We start from the raw sequence: 16497 nt of genomic DNA on the forward strand, positions 1-16497 counted from the left end.
CTGAAAGGTTCGCTACTGTTAAGGAGCTAATGACGTGTCGCATGCGTGAAGGGACTTCGGTCCGTGATCATGGGGTACGAGTGATTTGGCTCATACAAAAGTTAGCGACCCTTGATTTGGTGTTGGAGCATGAACTCAACGTGGATTTACTGCTTCTGTCTCTTCCTTCTTCGTTTGATGGATTTGTGATAAATTTTAATATGAACAAGATAGAGGCCACCCTTGAAGAGATGGTCAATATGCTCGTTACATATGAATCCACACTTAAGAAGGATAAGCCAGCTTTCTTGGTGGGCTCCTCATCTTCTGCTAAGAAGGGGCCAAGTATGAAGGGCAAGAAACGTTCTGCCCCACCCAAGAAAGTCGAGCCCGAGAAGAAGTACAAGACAAAGGCTTCAAACAATGCAAAATCCAAGGATGTTTGCCATTACTGCAAGAAGCCGGGTCATTGGAAGCGCAACTGCAAGGAATATCTAGAGCAGTTGGGAACTGCAAAGGGTATGTTCTATATTGAAATAAACATTTCACTTAATACAACTTCTTGGGTATTGGATACCGGATGTGGATCTCACATTTGCAATGATTTGCAGGTGATGACAAGAAGTCGCAGGCTTAGAATGGGTGAGACCCAGCTGAGGCTCGGGAATGGTTCCAGAGTTGAAGCTACGGCCATTGGAGATGTTTGTTTAACTTTGCAGAATGGTTTTAAGTTATTTTTAAGAGATGTTTTATTTGTTCCGGATTTAATTAAAAACATTATTTCTGTTTCTATGCTAGATAGAGATGGTTATTCTTGCAATTTTGTGAATGAGATTTGCAATATTTACAAAAATGAATGTTTGATTGGAAATGGACAACTTGAAAACGATCTATACAACTTAAAACTAAAAGACGTTCCAATAAATTATATTGATAAACCGGCGACAACGAACAAAAGGAAAATCGATAGTCAAAACCCAGCAAACCTTTGGCACGCTAGACTAGGTCATATTTCCTCAAGGAGGATGAACAAGCTAGTAGGAGAGGGCATGTTTGATATGTCTGATATTAACTCTCTACCTACTTGTGAATCCTGCCTAAAAGGAAAAATGACTAAATCTCCTTTTAAGGGGAAACCTGAGCGTAGTCAAAATCTGTTGGATTTGATCCATACAGATGTTTGTGGACCATTTAGAGTTGGGACTCAATATGGCCACACCTACTTCATTACCTTTACTGACGATTATTCAAGGTATGGGTATTTATATTTAATGAAATATAAGTCTGAAGCATTTGAAAAGTTCAAAGAATTCAAGGCTGAAGTAGAAAACAAGCTAGGTAAAAGTATTAAAGCACTTCGATCGGATCGAGGTGGAGAATACTTGAGTACCGAGTTTTTGGACTATCTAAAAGAGAATGGGATTCTCTCTCAGTGGACTCCTCCTATGACACCACAGCTTAATGGTGTATCGGAGCATCGTAATCGAACTCTGTTGGACATGGTTCGATCTATGATGAGCTTCACTGAGCTTCCACCTTCGTTTTGGGGCTATGCGCTTGAAACGGCGGTATTGTTGTTGAACAACGTCCACACTAAAGCAGTGGACAAAACACCATACGAGTTATGGAATGGCAAAGCTCCTAAGTATTCGTACTTGAGGATTTGGGGATGTCCTGCTTACGTGAAGCGGACAGTGGGAGATAAGTTGGATAGTCGATCCAACTTATGTTATTTTGTAGGGTATCCGAAGAATTCAATCGGATATTATTTCTATTATCCTGCTGAAACAAAAGTGTTTGTTTCAAGGAATGCCACCTTCTTGGAGAAGGAGTTCTTATCGGATAAGAAAGGCGAGATGATGGAACTCAAAGAAGTTCGAGAAGAACCCGAAATACAAAATAACGATCCTACGCCTCAGGAACCATTACCGGACACGCCTGAACCTAGAAGATCCGAGAGGACTTCTAGACCTCCTGTTCGATATGGTCTTCTTCTTGAAGGGGATCAAGATGAACCCGACATTGGATGTGATCCAAGAAACTTCAAGGAAGCAATTTCTGATGCGGATTCAAATTTATGGCTTGAAGCTATGCAGTCTGAATTGGATTCGATGCATACAAACCAAGTTTGGTCTTTAGTAGATCCTCCTGATGGAATTGTTCCAATAGGGTGTAAATGGATCTACAAGAGAAAGCTTGGGCCTGATGGTAAGGTATTGACCTACAAGGCACGATTGGTGACAAAAGGTTATACTCAAAGACAAGGAGTTGACTATGATGAAACCTTTTCACCAGTTGCAATGTTCAAGTCCATAAGAATCCTTATTGCCATAGCTGCATGGTATGACTATGAGATATGGCAAATGGATGTGAAGACTGCCTTTCTTAATGGAGATATTAAGGAAGAAATCTATATGAAGCAGCCTGAGGGGTTCACATCCATGGGAAGCGAGCATAAGGTATGCAAGCTTCAGAGATCAATTTATGGTCTAAAACAAGCATCAAGAAGTTGGAACCAGAAATTTGATGAAACAATAAAAGATTTTGGTTTCATCAAGAACCCGGAGGAACCATGCATGTACAAGAAAGTAGTTAAGGATGCTGTGACATTCTTAATACTTTATGTTGATGACATCCTACTCATTGGGAATGACGTAGGGATGTTGCAGTCAACAAAGATATGGTTATCAGGTAGATTCTCGATGAAGGATTTGGGTGAGGCATCCTACATTCTTGGGATACAGATCTATAGGGATAGATCTAAGAGAATGATAGGACTCACACAATCAACCTACATCGATACCATATTGAAACGGTTTTCAATGGATGGGTCCAAGAGAGGACATCTACCCATGTGTCATGGAGTTTCTCTATCCAAGTCTATGTGTCCCAAGACTGATGCAGAGATAGAGAATATGACACATGTACCATATGCGTCAGCTATAGGTAGTATCATGTATGGGATGATATCTACCAGACCGGATGTAGCATTTGCTCTGAGTGTCACGAGCAGATATCAGTCTAATCCTGGTCAAATGCATTGGAAAGCCGTGAAGGACATTCTTAAGTACTTACGAAGGACTAAGAATATGTTCATGGTATATGGAGGACGAGATCTGAAATTGGAAGGCTATACCGACTCTAGCTTCCAAAGTGACTTGGATGACTCGAAGTCAACCTCTGGATTTGTGTTCATGCTCAATGGCGGTGCTGTCTCTTGGAAAAGTTCCAAGCAGGACACCACAGCGGATTCCACCACTGAGGCTGAATACATTGCAGCATCAGCTGCTGCTAAAGAGGCCGTTTGGATGAGGAAGTTCGTCCAAGAGTTGGGCGTCATTCCTGAATTTGTTGGTCCAGTCCCGGTGTACTGTGACAACACGGGTGCCGTTGCTCAAGCAAAGGAACCAAGGTCTCATCAAAGATCCAAACACGTACTGAGGAAATACCACATCATCCGGGAGATTGTGGAAAGAGGAGACATCACTGTCGAACGAGTGGCCTCTGCAGACAATATCGCTGATCCGCTTACTAAGCCCTTGCCAGGACCATTGTTTGACAAACATCGCGAAGCAATGGGTCTACGTAGTATGACTAGTTGGCTATAGGGCAAGTGGGAGATTGAAAGAGTGGGTGCCCAGTGAGCCAACTTGTGGCTATGGGCTTTGATGACTCTTTGTACAAACAATCTTTTGTTTAATATTATTTACACTTTTATTAATGGCAATGACTTTATCTTTCTTCATATTGTTATATTGTGATATACTATTGTTGTTTTGATAAAGACCTTGAATGTACTATAGTGTATGTAAGATGTGGTAGAACATGGAGATGTCTATCATGAAACATGTCTTATAGTCACTGTATATTCTAAAACCGTTCCTAGTCGATTGAGCCGTCCGAGAATAAGGATAAGGATCGCTCGAGTTTGAGACTAGCATTTGCGATGCGGAGTACCACGTTTCATTGGTAGGGAACATGGAGATGTTCGAAGCATGCAAATGGATATTCATAGGATGAATAATCGAACTACCCTGTCCGGACTTTTCAAGTGGTTATCACTTATCGAGTGGATAAAGTCCGCGGTTTTGGTTGTACACCATTAGTCCTTACTACTTGAAACATCATGGAGACTCTATATGCTAGTACTGTGCTTTGACTCGTTTACCGACTCTATGGGGGTCATCAGGTGTCGGGATTGGGTACAGTTACAACACATATAGGAGTCGATGTATTGTTGTCAAGGATTCACCACATACTTGCGAGTGTGGATATCCTATGCGATCTGAGGAGATATTAGTGTGACGAATCTCTGGCCAGAGTACTTGATGTGATTTAAGAAATGGTTTCTTAGTAGCACATGCGATGTCACTAATTTGATCTTCAAGATGTATTGCATAGTTATCGAATCTTGAGCGACTCTCGATATACCAATGGTTGTTGATTCGATCGGGATATATGGATGAAGGGACCGTACTGTACGCTAACCAAAATCTACTGGTTCTTGTAGGCACTATCAGTGATACCTAGGGAATCATGGGGCGATGTTGCTAGGCGCTTTACCATGATTCGTTGGGCAAGTCGGAAATCGTTGTTCCGAGTCACAAGGAGTTGTGAGCCCACGGCTAGCTGTATCCCTGAACCATTGAGGGTCACACAGTGTAATGGAGTTTTAATCCCCGTTGAGATAGTTAAATTTAAAGAGTTAAATTTAATGAATAAAGAAGTTGGACTTCTTAAATAAGAGTAAGGGAGTAGGATTTCCTAAAATGACATAGGGATGGACATTTTTGGAAATCACTGAATTCGGATTCAGGAAAATTTATCTTGACTTTAAAATATGCAGAAATGGTTTCTGTGCACATTGGTGAAATCGGTTCATCAATCAGAGTCACGATGAATTTTATATTAATTTCTGAACATGCGGGCTTTGCCTGTCGGGCCTCAACTTATGACTAATGGGCCCTAAGGTGTTAGTGGCCTGCATTATAAATAAGTTATTGCAGTACAGAAATTACACACAACAGGTCATAATTTTGAGAGAAAAAAAATCGAAAACCCTAGCCTCCCTCTCTCAGTATTCGGCCGCCCCTCCCTCTCTGTCAGAGATTTTCCGGTCTGTGATTTTTGAATTGCAGACAGGATTAGCGAATCAAATTCGTTATTCTCTTCGCAGAAAACTTCTGATAGATTTTCTAGTGCAATCTATCAGAGGGATTAAACCTCTATTCGTGGACCTGATAGAAGGAGTTCATCAGTTCCTGGGAGATACAAGAAGCGCAGAGAAATCTGTGTGGTGTCCAATAATCTCGCTTCGAGATTGAAGGTAAAATTTAATAATTGTTATTTAATTTTACACACACATATAATTTAATCGTTGAACGGTTGATACCCACACTATGGAATTGTTCCATAATAAAATTTTTAAACTTCCGCTGCACCGGGTATCAATCGTGATTGATCTGAACGCCAGTTTTTTCCAACACCTTAGGGAAAAATAACGCCGAACGTACGGTTGAATCTAGTGAAGGCAATTCTTGAAAATACAGATCATCACAATGAATACTGAGGCGACGATTTGAGCTCGAGTTTTCAAAGGTTTATTTTTGGACGTTCATTTCGGATATATATATAGGACGAAGAAACCTCTCTTCTTCAGCTTTTGTTATGCAAATCTCTCTCAACAAATCATGTACTCCAACAATTTTTAGCTTCCCATCTAACCCTTTCTCGCCCATCGTGATCAAGTGTCTTTTCACAAATTCCTCCAAATACATCTCCCCCACATCTTCCAAGCACTTAGATGACCGATCATTATCGGGTTTACTAAGAAATCCCTCCGCAATCCACAACTTAATCAGCTTGCAAACATCGATCTTTGAATCCTCCGGAAAAGCTGAGATGTAGAGGAAACATGGTTTTAGTCGAAGAGGTAACCAATCATAACTCATATATAGTATTTTTGCGCAATGCATTGCGATTGCGGGTTCTGCTAAACTTATGTTTTCAGAAACAGCCTCCCATGATTCTTCTTTTGTCGAAAGAAGAAGTCCTGCGATGACCACAATGGTGAGTGGTAGTCCCCCGCAGTTTCTCGCAATCTTCTTCCCAATCTTCATCAGTTGGGGCGGGCAAGATTTCGGTCCGAAAACCCTCTCTCTGAGTAATTTCCAACTTTGATCTTCATTCAAGAACTTCATTTGGTGAAGTGAATTAGCGCAAGTAGATCCAGAGTGAATAACAACATCAGATAACCTTGTAGTTATTAAGATCCGACTTCGGTTACCATCGTCAGGAAATATCATCTTCAAATCATCCCAAGCCTCGTTACTCCATATATCATCAATCACAATTAAGTATCTCCTGCGGATGAGGTTTTGGTAAACCATTTTAGCCAGTTGGGCTTCGTTCTCTTCAAAAAGTACTTGTATGTTATTGAATCATTGAAGAAGCAACTGAGAAAGAATCTCTTTCCTTTGATACACTTGAGACACTGTGATCCATGCGCAGATGTCGAAGTAATGAGCAATCAGTGAATCGTCGAAAGCTTTTTTAGCTAGAGTCGTCTTTCCGATTCCTCCCATCCCAACAATGGAGATGATTTGAAGGCTCGGCGAATCTTCGTATATGCGTTCTTTGATTGTGTTCAATTCATCTTCAAATCCCACAAACATGTTACTCACAAGGACTTTGACTGGCGACGATGAATCAGATGGTCTGGATTGGATATCTTTTGCTGCATGTGTCCCTAATAATATTGATCTTCATGAACTTCATCGCCTTTTCCCAGATGAAATGAATCCTATCAAATTTCATGTTCAAGCAACGATCAAACATCACCTGTTGAAGAATTTCGAAAATAATATAAAAGATTTTAGTGAACTCCAAGGCACGTTTTATAACGTTATCTTTTAATAGATGTTTCTGGATTATAAGAAAATGTCTCTAGCTAGGATACAATGGACAAAACAACCGGAAAAGACACTGCTTTGAATCTGATGATACGACATGTACGTATATACAAATTAAAAGACGATTCAGAACAGTTGTATCTTTTCTGAATTGACATGCATTTGTTTATGAACCAAGACGTCGACTTGTAACGTACGGACACAAAGTTTCTGAAGAATTTCTGACATGGGCAACAAAATTTCTGTGAAAAAATATTAGATGAATTCAAAAAATATATTCTAACATCACCTTGTCCCAATATTTAGCCTCTAAAGAAGTTGAGTCATATTTGGTTCTTAACACCGAATTCAGATACGAATCCATGAAATCTTGCACTTGATTTGCAGCTTCTGTGATTTCCTCTCTCTCACGAGCAAGCTGTTCCCGGGCACGATGCTTAATGTTCGAATTATCTTCGAGGAAAGTGATGATTGAACCAACCTTTTCATGGGCCGATCTAATGATATATTGAAATATATCTATATGAAATATGTCATATATAAATATTCTAAATGATAACTGCTTTAACCGTGTATTGCTACAAATTAAAATATATTTCTATACATATTTTCATATAGAGCATATATATGCAAAATATTAAATATAAATAATCCTTCAAGTATTTAATTACTCCTTCATTTAATTTTGTAGGAGAACATGGATAACACTGACAGACGGTGGATGTATCGTAGATTTGAGAACGGATATGTTACTGATGATTATATTAATGGTGTAGAAGATTTTATTGTCTTTGCTCTTACACATGCTGAATGTTTATCATCGGGTAAAATACGGTGTCCTTGTAACGACAAAAAGTGCCAGAACAAGGTGTTCTTAGATCCGGTCATAGTGAAAGTTCACTTAGGTCGAAATGGTTTTGTACCGAACTATTACAATTGGCATCTACACGGAGAAGTTTATATTCGTCCAAATTTTCCAAATACAAATCAAGATGTTCCATCTTCTTCGAGGGCTCCTAACCGGAGTACGGGCACAGAGCACATACATTTGACTAACAATTTTAATATTTACGATCAAGCAAATTTCTTCAATACTCCCAATGATTTTGGTTTTGAAATACCATTACATTATCATGGAGAAGGTCCGCAATATGTAAACCCCAATAGCGCACATGTAGAAACACCAAACACCTACATCAAAGGTCTATATGACCTCATAAAATCATCGGAGAAAGCAATCTGGGAAGGGAATCCACACGGCCACTCTTTGCTGTCCGTACTTGCAAGGTTATTAAAGATGAAGCAAGAGCACAATATGTCCGAACGAAACTTCGACGACATGTGCAAACTAATGTCAGAGTTATGTCCTGCTAAAAACCACATGCCTTCCAGTTTCAATTCGACGAAGAAGTTTATCAAAGATCTATGTCTCCCCGTCGAGAAAATTGATTCATGTAAAAATAATTGCATGATTTACTGGGGTACAGATTCCGACCTAACTGAATGTAAGATATGTGAACATCCTCGTTACAAACCGTCTCGCCGGCGGGAAAACCATAATCGTAGTAAACAAACTCCATACAAGAGGATGTACTATTTTCCTATCACTCCTCGTCTCCAACGGTTATATGCATCTACCGCGACTGCTTCACATATGCGATGGCATCACGACCACCATTTCGATGGGGACACAATGACACACCCATCAGATTCTCCGGCATGGTGTCATTTTGATGAAACCCACCCAGGGTTTGCGGATGAAATCCGGAATGTCAGGTTAGGAATTTCAACTGATGGGTTCCAACCATTTGGTCAAACCGGACAACAATACTCAACGTGGCCTATCATTGTCACCCCATATAATCTGCCACCCTGGATGTGTATGAAAGACGAGGTAATGTTTCTTTTTGTCATCGCACCTGGACCGAGTAACCCGAAGGATAAGCTTGATGTTTTCTTGCAACCATTGATCGCCGAGCTTCGAAAACTTTGGTACGATGGTGCTGCCACATACGACATACACTCGCAGTCTAACTTCACGTTGAGAGCAGCTTTGATATGGACCGTAAGTGATTTCCCAGCGTACGCGATGCTTTCAGGATGGAGCACAGCTGGGAAACAAGCATGTCCTCATTGCATGTCTGAGTCGGAAGCATTTACACTAGTTCACAGTGGAAAGACTTCATGGTTTGACAACCACAAGAAGTTTTTTCCCGATCATCACCCACTAAGGCGCAAGAAAAACATGTTCATACGTGGAAGAACGGTTTACCATCCAGCTCCTGCCATTAGGACAAGTACTGAATTGATTAATGAGTTAGATAATTATGGTTTTCTACCGTCCTACGATGTCGATGCAGAGAATAGAAACAGAGATATATGTAAGTTTGCAAAATGTGATTGGAGAAGGCGTAGTATTCTATGGGAGTTACCGTACTGCGTACAAATATGATCAGACACAATTTGGACGTGATGCATGTCGAGAAGAATGTTTTTGACAATGTTTTCAACACAGTCATGAATGTTCCTGGGCGTACGAAAGACAATGCAAAGTCAAGGGCTGATCTCATTGAAATGCGTATTTTAATTATAATAATAATAATAAAAAATAGAAAGAAAAAACAAAAAAAAAGGGAGGGATAGCGTAGCTACAGCGTTGCACCAAATTTGGTGCAATACTGTAGCAATACGCCAACCCAACGCCAAAAATAGCGCTGGGTTGGAGCTCCAATTCAAGCACCAATTTGGCGTATTACGCCAAATTGGTGTCTGATTGGAGAAGCTCTTACGGTAGTAAGCAGTAAGTACATTCAAATTCAAACACAGACCTAAGTATATATATATATATTGAAAGGAAAATTGTAATTTTTATTAATTAGAAACGATGAATTACAATATTTCCAACCAAACAGGAAAATTCCCACTTTCCCAAACAAGGGGAGAAGAGAAAAAAGAAGCAAAACGAGAAATAATATGTGCCACAAAATTAAATGAACGTCGAACATGTTTAAGATCTCGAACTTGAGCATCAACCATAATATTTTTAATCAAACGAATACGTGGTCCAGAACATTGAAGATACTCATCAATCCCCGTGACTGCTTGCACGACGATTAATGAATCAGAAATAACCTAAAAACCTCGTAGTAGCCTTGAATGAGCAAATCACACCCCTTCATGAATAGCTATGAGTTCTCCCTCATATATATAAAAATATAGAATTACTGATTTTATCTATGCGTATTTAAATAAAGTTAATCCCGTAGAATAACTAATTTTTAATATGGTGGCAAAATTTCATATTACATGTTTTTTTTAAATTTAAAAACATATTACGTTTTTAATTAAATCTTTTTCGCTTTTATTCAATTTTTCATCGTTATTGAAGTATAACACCTTTTTTCAATTTCACATAATCATCATATCTGATACTCAATAAAATTTGATGACCCGAGTCCAATCTAAGCCCAAAACTCAAGCAGATTTAGCAAAAAATCTACCATTAAGAGTTGGCTTCCAAACTGCAACATCTTTTGAAATAGGATGAATGGGTACATCCATAATCCGATATGCAATATGAGGAGGAACCACCAATAGCAAGCGAGCCAAATTCCATTTGTGATATCTTCCAAAAATCATTCAACAAGCATGGAAGAGTTCCATTGAATAATAGTCAGAGAAGAAATAGGGCCCTTCGGAAATCAAGAGTCAAACCAGAAGCTAAGCAGACCCTCTCCAATCCTCCAACCAATCTTCTGTTCGTCTCTGTCCTTAATTTTCAACATCCGATGCCATGTTGGAGAGATATTTGGCTTAGTCTGAACAGCTGCCGGAGGATCAAATTTACAGTATCTAGCCACCAAGAATTTACTCCACAAAGAATCGACAGACCTGAACCGAAACTATAGTTTAAAAAAAAAGGCTGTCAAGGAGTCCTTTAGTCTCCGAATACCTAAACCCCCTTCAGAAACTGGAAGACAAATATTCTTCCAAGCAACCCAATGTATTTTCCTATTTCCCTCCTTAGCTCCCCATAAGAACTTTGCACACAACATCTCGAATCTATGCAAAATAGTCCCCGGAGGCTGCATAACCTGGAAAAGATATATAGGTATGGAGCAAAGGACACTTTTGATAAGAACCAACCTACTACCAAAGGACAAAAGCTGCGTATCTCATCCTTTTAGTTTCTTAGTAGCGCTAGCAGTAACATGCGAAAAGTAAGAACTCTTTTTCGGGCCGATAAAGAGAGGAGCACCTAAATATTTAATAGGAAGAGAACCCTCTCCAAAGACAGTGATCTCAAGATATTTCCCCTTCTTCTGAGGTGTACAATTAATGGCAGTGAGTACCACGCTCTTCGCGTTACTAATGAGCTGACCAAAACACTGTTCATAATGAAATAAAAAGTTCTGAAGTATCTTGATCCCTGAAATAGAGTCATTAGCAAAAATAATAAGATCATCCGCATACGCCAAATGAGAAATTCTGAAATGACAACCCGTACTGAAATGAAGCGTCCTATGCCGAGCAAATAAATTGTCAACCTTTAAGGCGGGTTAGAAAAACACTAACCCAACCCACCTATTTTATGTGACGGAACGGGCCAATCTGACCGGCTTACGTGTAATTTGGCGGATTTTTGCGGGCCTACCCACAACCTATCACAACCCACCATTAGGTAGAGCGGTGCGGGCCGGCTCATTTTTTCGACGAGTTGGAAAATCGTCGACCTAACTCACCTAAATCGCCGACCTAACTCGCAACCTACCACAACCCATCATTATTACCGAAGTTGATTGTTATATATTACTTCATAATTAATAAAAATACCGAAGTAAATATTGACGAAGTAAAAGCCCACAATTCTACTAGTGCAATAAATTAAATAATTTATTAAAGAACTTTAATTAATTTTGTCTAATTTTATTGGAGTTTAAGAATATGGGTCTATGGTCCCCAAACCATATTCACACAATCACGATGGATACTCTTAAATAATTAATATATATGATTAATTATTAATTATCACAAATTGATTAAATAATAAAATTGTTTAATTTTTAATAAAGAAATTATATTTTATATTTGTAATTTGATTACAAATATAATTTATTTTGAAAAGAGAGAATAATTATTTTAGATAATTTTGTGATATTTGATAATTATTTGAAAGTCAAATAATTTCAATATTATAATTGGATATGGTTATCTGATTCTATATAAATTCAAATAAGATTTGATTTTTTAATAATAGACATCAAATATTAGATATTTGATCATTATTTAAAAAAAATTATAAATTAATTTCTCTAACCCATTTCTAAAGCATATTTTTAAAACTAGCCTTCTCTCTTTGACATTTTAAAATATAGCCTTTGATAATTTTAAAAGACTAAAATACCCTTTATCAATCTCAATTATATTTTTTTTTGACAGAAATCTCAATTATATTTTTTTTGTTCGACTTGTAAATTTTTTTTATAACACTCGTAAAAATTGATAAATGATTATAATAAAATCACAAAATTTTCACTGAGATTATTTTTACAACTTTATATCTTCGGAGTGTGAGTAATACTAATTTTCCCTAAATAATATTTTTTTATTAAACTGATAATACATTAATTTATTTTAATAATACCTATTTAAATTATTAATAAAATTTTAATAAGATAATCAGAATTTAATATGAATTAGTGTATAATTATATTTTATATAACATTTAATTTTCGGTTTATTTAATATCTATAATAAGTTTATATAATATATGTGATTAAACATTTATTTATAAAATTACATCTCTATCTATACGTTTGTTTTCTTTATTTTTCTGGAATATAAATATTTACAATATATGCATATACATATAGAGACATATATATATATATATATATATATATATATATATATATCTATATATATATATAATTAACGTAAAAGAAGAAGAACAAGTTTAATTTAAAAGAAGAAAATTTCGGAAAAAAAAAAAGGAATGAGAAAATGTGGGAGAACTGAATTTTTTTTAAAAAAAACAAGGCAGAAAAGAAAAATACTTTGAGAGGGAAATCCTATAAGATTGTGAGAAAATCTAATAAGAAAAGAGTGATGGGAAAATAAATTAAGGATGTATTTGAAACTTAACACAATTAAAAGCCTAGTTTGATAAAATAAGTAGAGGTAAGAGAAAAATTGATTATGGCATTTTATGAGAGGCCTTTTAAAAAAAATGTCTCTTTAAAAATCAAAATTTTATATAATCTTATTAGTACTGGCTGTGTCTAATAACATACACGAATATTATATATGACATCAACCTAAAATACTTATATTTTAAATTATTTCGATATAAATTATGTTTATTATTATTATTTTAAAAAAAAGGAACATAAAAAAATCATTTTTCTAAAAAATTATTTGATATTAAAAAACCAAAACAATAATTTCATAAATGAAAAACAAGTGTTCATTTATAGAAGTAAATTAAATATATTGCGTTAAAGGGGTATCGTAGATATATTATAATATCGTAAAGATAATATAAAAAGTGATAACAACATAATCGTATTATGATAATCATACAATATTTACTAAAATTATCTACCACTAATTATATAGTTCTAATAATAATTAATAAATAATATTAGTTTAATAATCAATAAAAGCTTCCAATTGAAAACAAGAAAAGCTTGTAAGTGGGCGGCGGAAAACCTTTCTTGTTTTCCAAGCAAGTCCCTCAAATAAAAGGAGAAGAAAGTCTCAGGAGTCCAAGCAAGCGCCTTTCAACTACTTTCCTTCCTTTTTTTTTAAGGTTCGTCTTCAAATTTAATGACACTTTGATTAGGTTTAAATTTGGGTGAAGCAGAATCTAATTTCCCATTGGATACTGATTGATAATGCTATTTTATTTGGTGTACGTATCTGCTTCAAATTTTAGTTTTATGGCTCGAATTAATTATTTTGATATGTAGTAATTAAAGTTTATCACAACTTCAGTTTTCCAGTATTTTTTGACTTATAGACGTTTTGCTTTAATTAATTTTGCGATCGATTGAACACATATACATATATATTTTCGATGTGGTAGTTTGCTTGTTACGACATTAATATATGTCATGTTCGATCGATATATCCAAGTTTTAATTGAATTTGAGGAGTGGGTTGTGTAGTTATATTATATGTTTTTATGTAGAAATTGCGGTTATGGAATATCGGCCTATTTTGAAGACAACGATGGAGCTGGCGACCCCGGGTCTAGCTAATGGGATATTTTGTGGTTCCGGATTTGCTTTGATGACTCTGCCCCTTGTTGAGGGAGGAATTGGTCGTTGTGCGATTCACTCAGCAAAGTTGATGGGACGTTTTGGGTTGATAGGTGCTGCAGTAACTGCAATCTTCGCTGGGGTTAGTCTGTCACTCGAGAAATACCGCAAGAAAAATGACTTGATTAATCCCGCAGTTGGTGGATTTGTGACTGGTGCTGCATGTTTCGGTTACGCAGGTGATGCTTTAATTATTTGTTTTTATTGATTTATCTTAATAATTAGTTGATGATTAATTGTATATATGAATGAATTGTGTGTGAGATTCTTAATTCGAGTGCTTAAATAAATATTGGATTCGTGTACGTGTATGTATAGACATGGTGATTCATTCATTCATTCATGTTAGTTAACTCTCCTTCTTCATGTGAATAATAATTAATACTGATCTTCTAGCTGGTGACCAGTCCTCCATGTTCATTTATGTATATGGTTCATTGTAGTGTGCAAGGAATTAGGGGGTATGGCTATAGCTTCAAATCAACAATATTTGTGCAATGTGTATGTGTGTGGGTGGTAATTTGTAAGGAGTAATGTCCGGGGTCAATTTAGTATTAATTTTAAGGCTTTGTTTGCGAGGATGTGGAACAAATTTATATTTATCGACGAATGTACTTCAACAAAGGATTTCTTGAATATCGATGCCCGGACTTTATCTTCATTAATTCTTTTCTTTTTTCTTTTTCTTTTTTTTCCTTTGATTTATTTAAAAGTGATGCTGAATTTGTATTTATTTCGGCTGATATATGTAACATTGTACTCTGTAGCGAATATCATTCCAAAGGCAATCGCTGGGAGGAGCATTCCAATGTTAATTGCTGGGGGAACTCTTTACGCAATGATGCCTCCTATTTATTCGTACTTCAATATCAAAAACTAAAAGAGTAGACACTTTGGATAAATTTTATCCCTACACCTCCGACGAAAACTCCAATGTTCATTAGTTCCAGCGCAAGATGCAAATTTCTTCAATTTTGTCGAAAACTTGATTGTTCATCTCTACTTTTTTGTTTAATTCGGTTAGCTAGAATTGTTGATTACATGGACATGTTCGTTTTGTTGGTTTGAAGTCGGAAAAATGCACGGAAAACTGCAAATTTTCTTTTGTATTTTGGAATGCACTTACTAGCAAGTGCAAATTAATGTGCCTTGGATTTTGTTGCTGAATTAACAAGTTCGTTGATTAGGAAAAAGTTAATTTATCTGATCCATAATATACAAATATTTAATACTTCTAATTATAATAACTAAATACATTAGCTATACATAATTCGTGCTAAAATTGCTAGCATACAAGTGAAATGAGACTTTAACCTTTTTAAGAATTGTGAAGAATTTTATTAATACTTTATTTTATGTTAATGAACAAATGTCCTTATAATTAAGTTAAGGTTTACTTTATTTTATCTTAACAAAAAGGGAGTACCTTTTACATATCCGCAATGTTGATGAACAGAAGATGCCTAATTATAATCATATATTGAATTTGTCAATATAATGATAATTATGCTTCTTGGCATTACAAATTTGCTGGATACGTAATTATAACCTATATTTTTCTTTTTCTTTTTTATTTTTTTTAAAAAACAAACTAATAATCATTTTCTTGACTGTGCCAAAACTTGTGATTGGCCTTCCTCCGTAAAGTTCTGTTTTCAAGATTCTATATTTGAACAACAATTTGAACTTTGGTAGAACTGCTCATTGTACGTGTTTATGTGTGTTTATTCAAATAATGAACTTAATTACTTCACAAATTAATCCCACACAGTTCTTTATTCCATCCAGTGTTTGGTTTGAGTTCTATGGCTATGTTTGGTAGCCTTATTAATAATCCATGTACAAATTTATCCTTTCTAATCCTACGTTCTATTTATCATATTATTTATCCATCTATTAATTATAATTTTACATCAATCAAATCATTATTTATTTATCATACACCAATCAAATCATTCAATTTAAATTACTATATTACACCCTATAAATAATATTATTTATTTTTTAAAGAGATAAAATAGTAATTTATAATTTTTATATAAAATTTAATCAATCATATCAAATCAACTATAATCTATCAATCAAATCAAAAGTAATTATTTTATAAATATCTTTCAATTCATTACCAACTTGCATGATATTATAAATTCTTTATTGCAGCAGGTCACGAAGATTTTGTTCGAATCAGGATAAACCATTAATCCACGATGAAACCATATGATGTGGCAATTATTGTAAATGACACGGACAAAAACAAATATAGGGTATATATATATATATATATA

The 16497-nt window shown here is 35.8% G+C and overlaps 3 protein-coding genes across 3 annotated transcripts; 2 read left to right on the forward strand and 1 right to left on the reverse strand.

Moving 5' to 3' along the window:
- Positions 1-5579: 5579 nt before the first annotated feature.
- On the reverse strand, positions 5580-6368 carry LOC140879034 (putative late blight resistance protein homolog R1A-10). Its single transcript, XM_073282667.1, has one exon. It carries the CDS (start codon positions 6366-6368, stop codon positions 5580-5582), a length of 789 nt encoding a protein of 262 aa, XP_073138768.1.
- A 1219-nt stretch (positions 6369-7587) lies between these two features.
- LOC140879035 (uncharacterized) lies at positions 7588-9342 on the forward strand. The gene has a single exon (XM_073282669.1). It carries the CDS (start codon positions 7588-7590, stop codon positions 9340-9342), a length of 1755 nt encoding a protein of 584 aa, XP_073138770.1.
- Positions 9343-14093: 4751 nt separating this feature from the next.
- LOC140879036 (outer envelope pore protein 16-3, chloroplastic/mitochondrial-like) lies at positions 14094-15092 on the forward strand. Its single transcript, XM_073282670.1, has 2 exons — positions 14094-14391; positions 14980-15092. Exons 1-2 carry the CDS (start codon positions 14094-14096, stop codon positions 15090-15092), a joined length of 411 nt encoding a protein of 136 aa, XP_073138771.1.
- The last annotated feature ends 1405 nt before the right edge of the window (positions 15093-16497 follow it).

Source organism: Henckelia pumila, chromosome 2 (genome assembly GCF_033568475.1).
Source record: "Henckelia pumila isolate YLH828 chromosome 2, ASM3356847v2, whole genome shotgun sequence".
In the NCBI taxonomy this organism is placed as follows: domain Eukaryota; kingdom Viridiplantae; phylum Streptophyta; class Magnoliopsida; order Lamiales; family Gesneriaceae; genus Henckelia; species Henckelia pumila.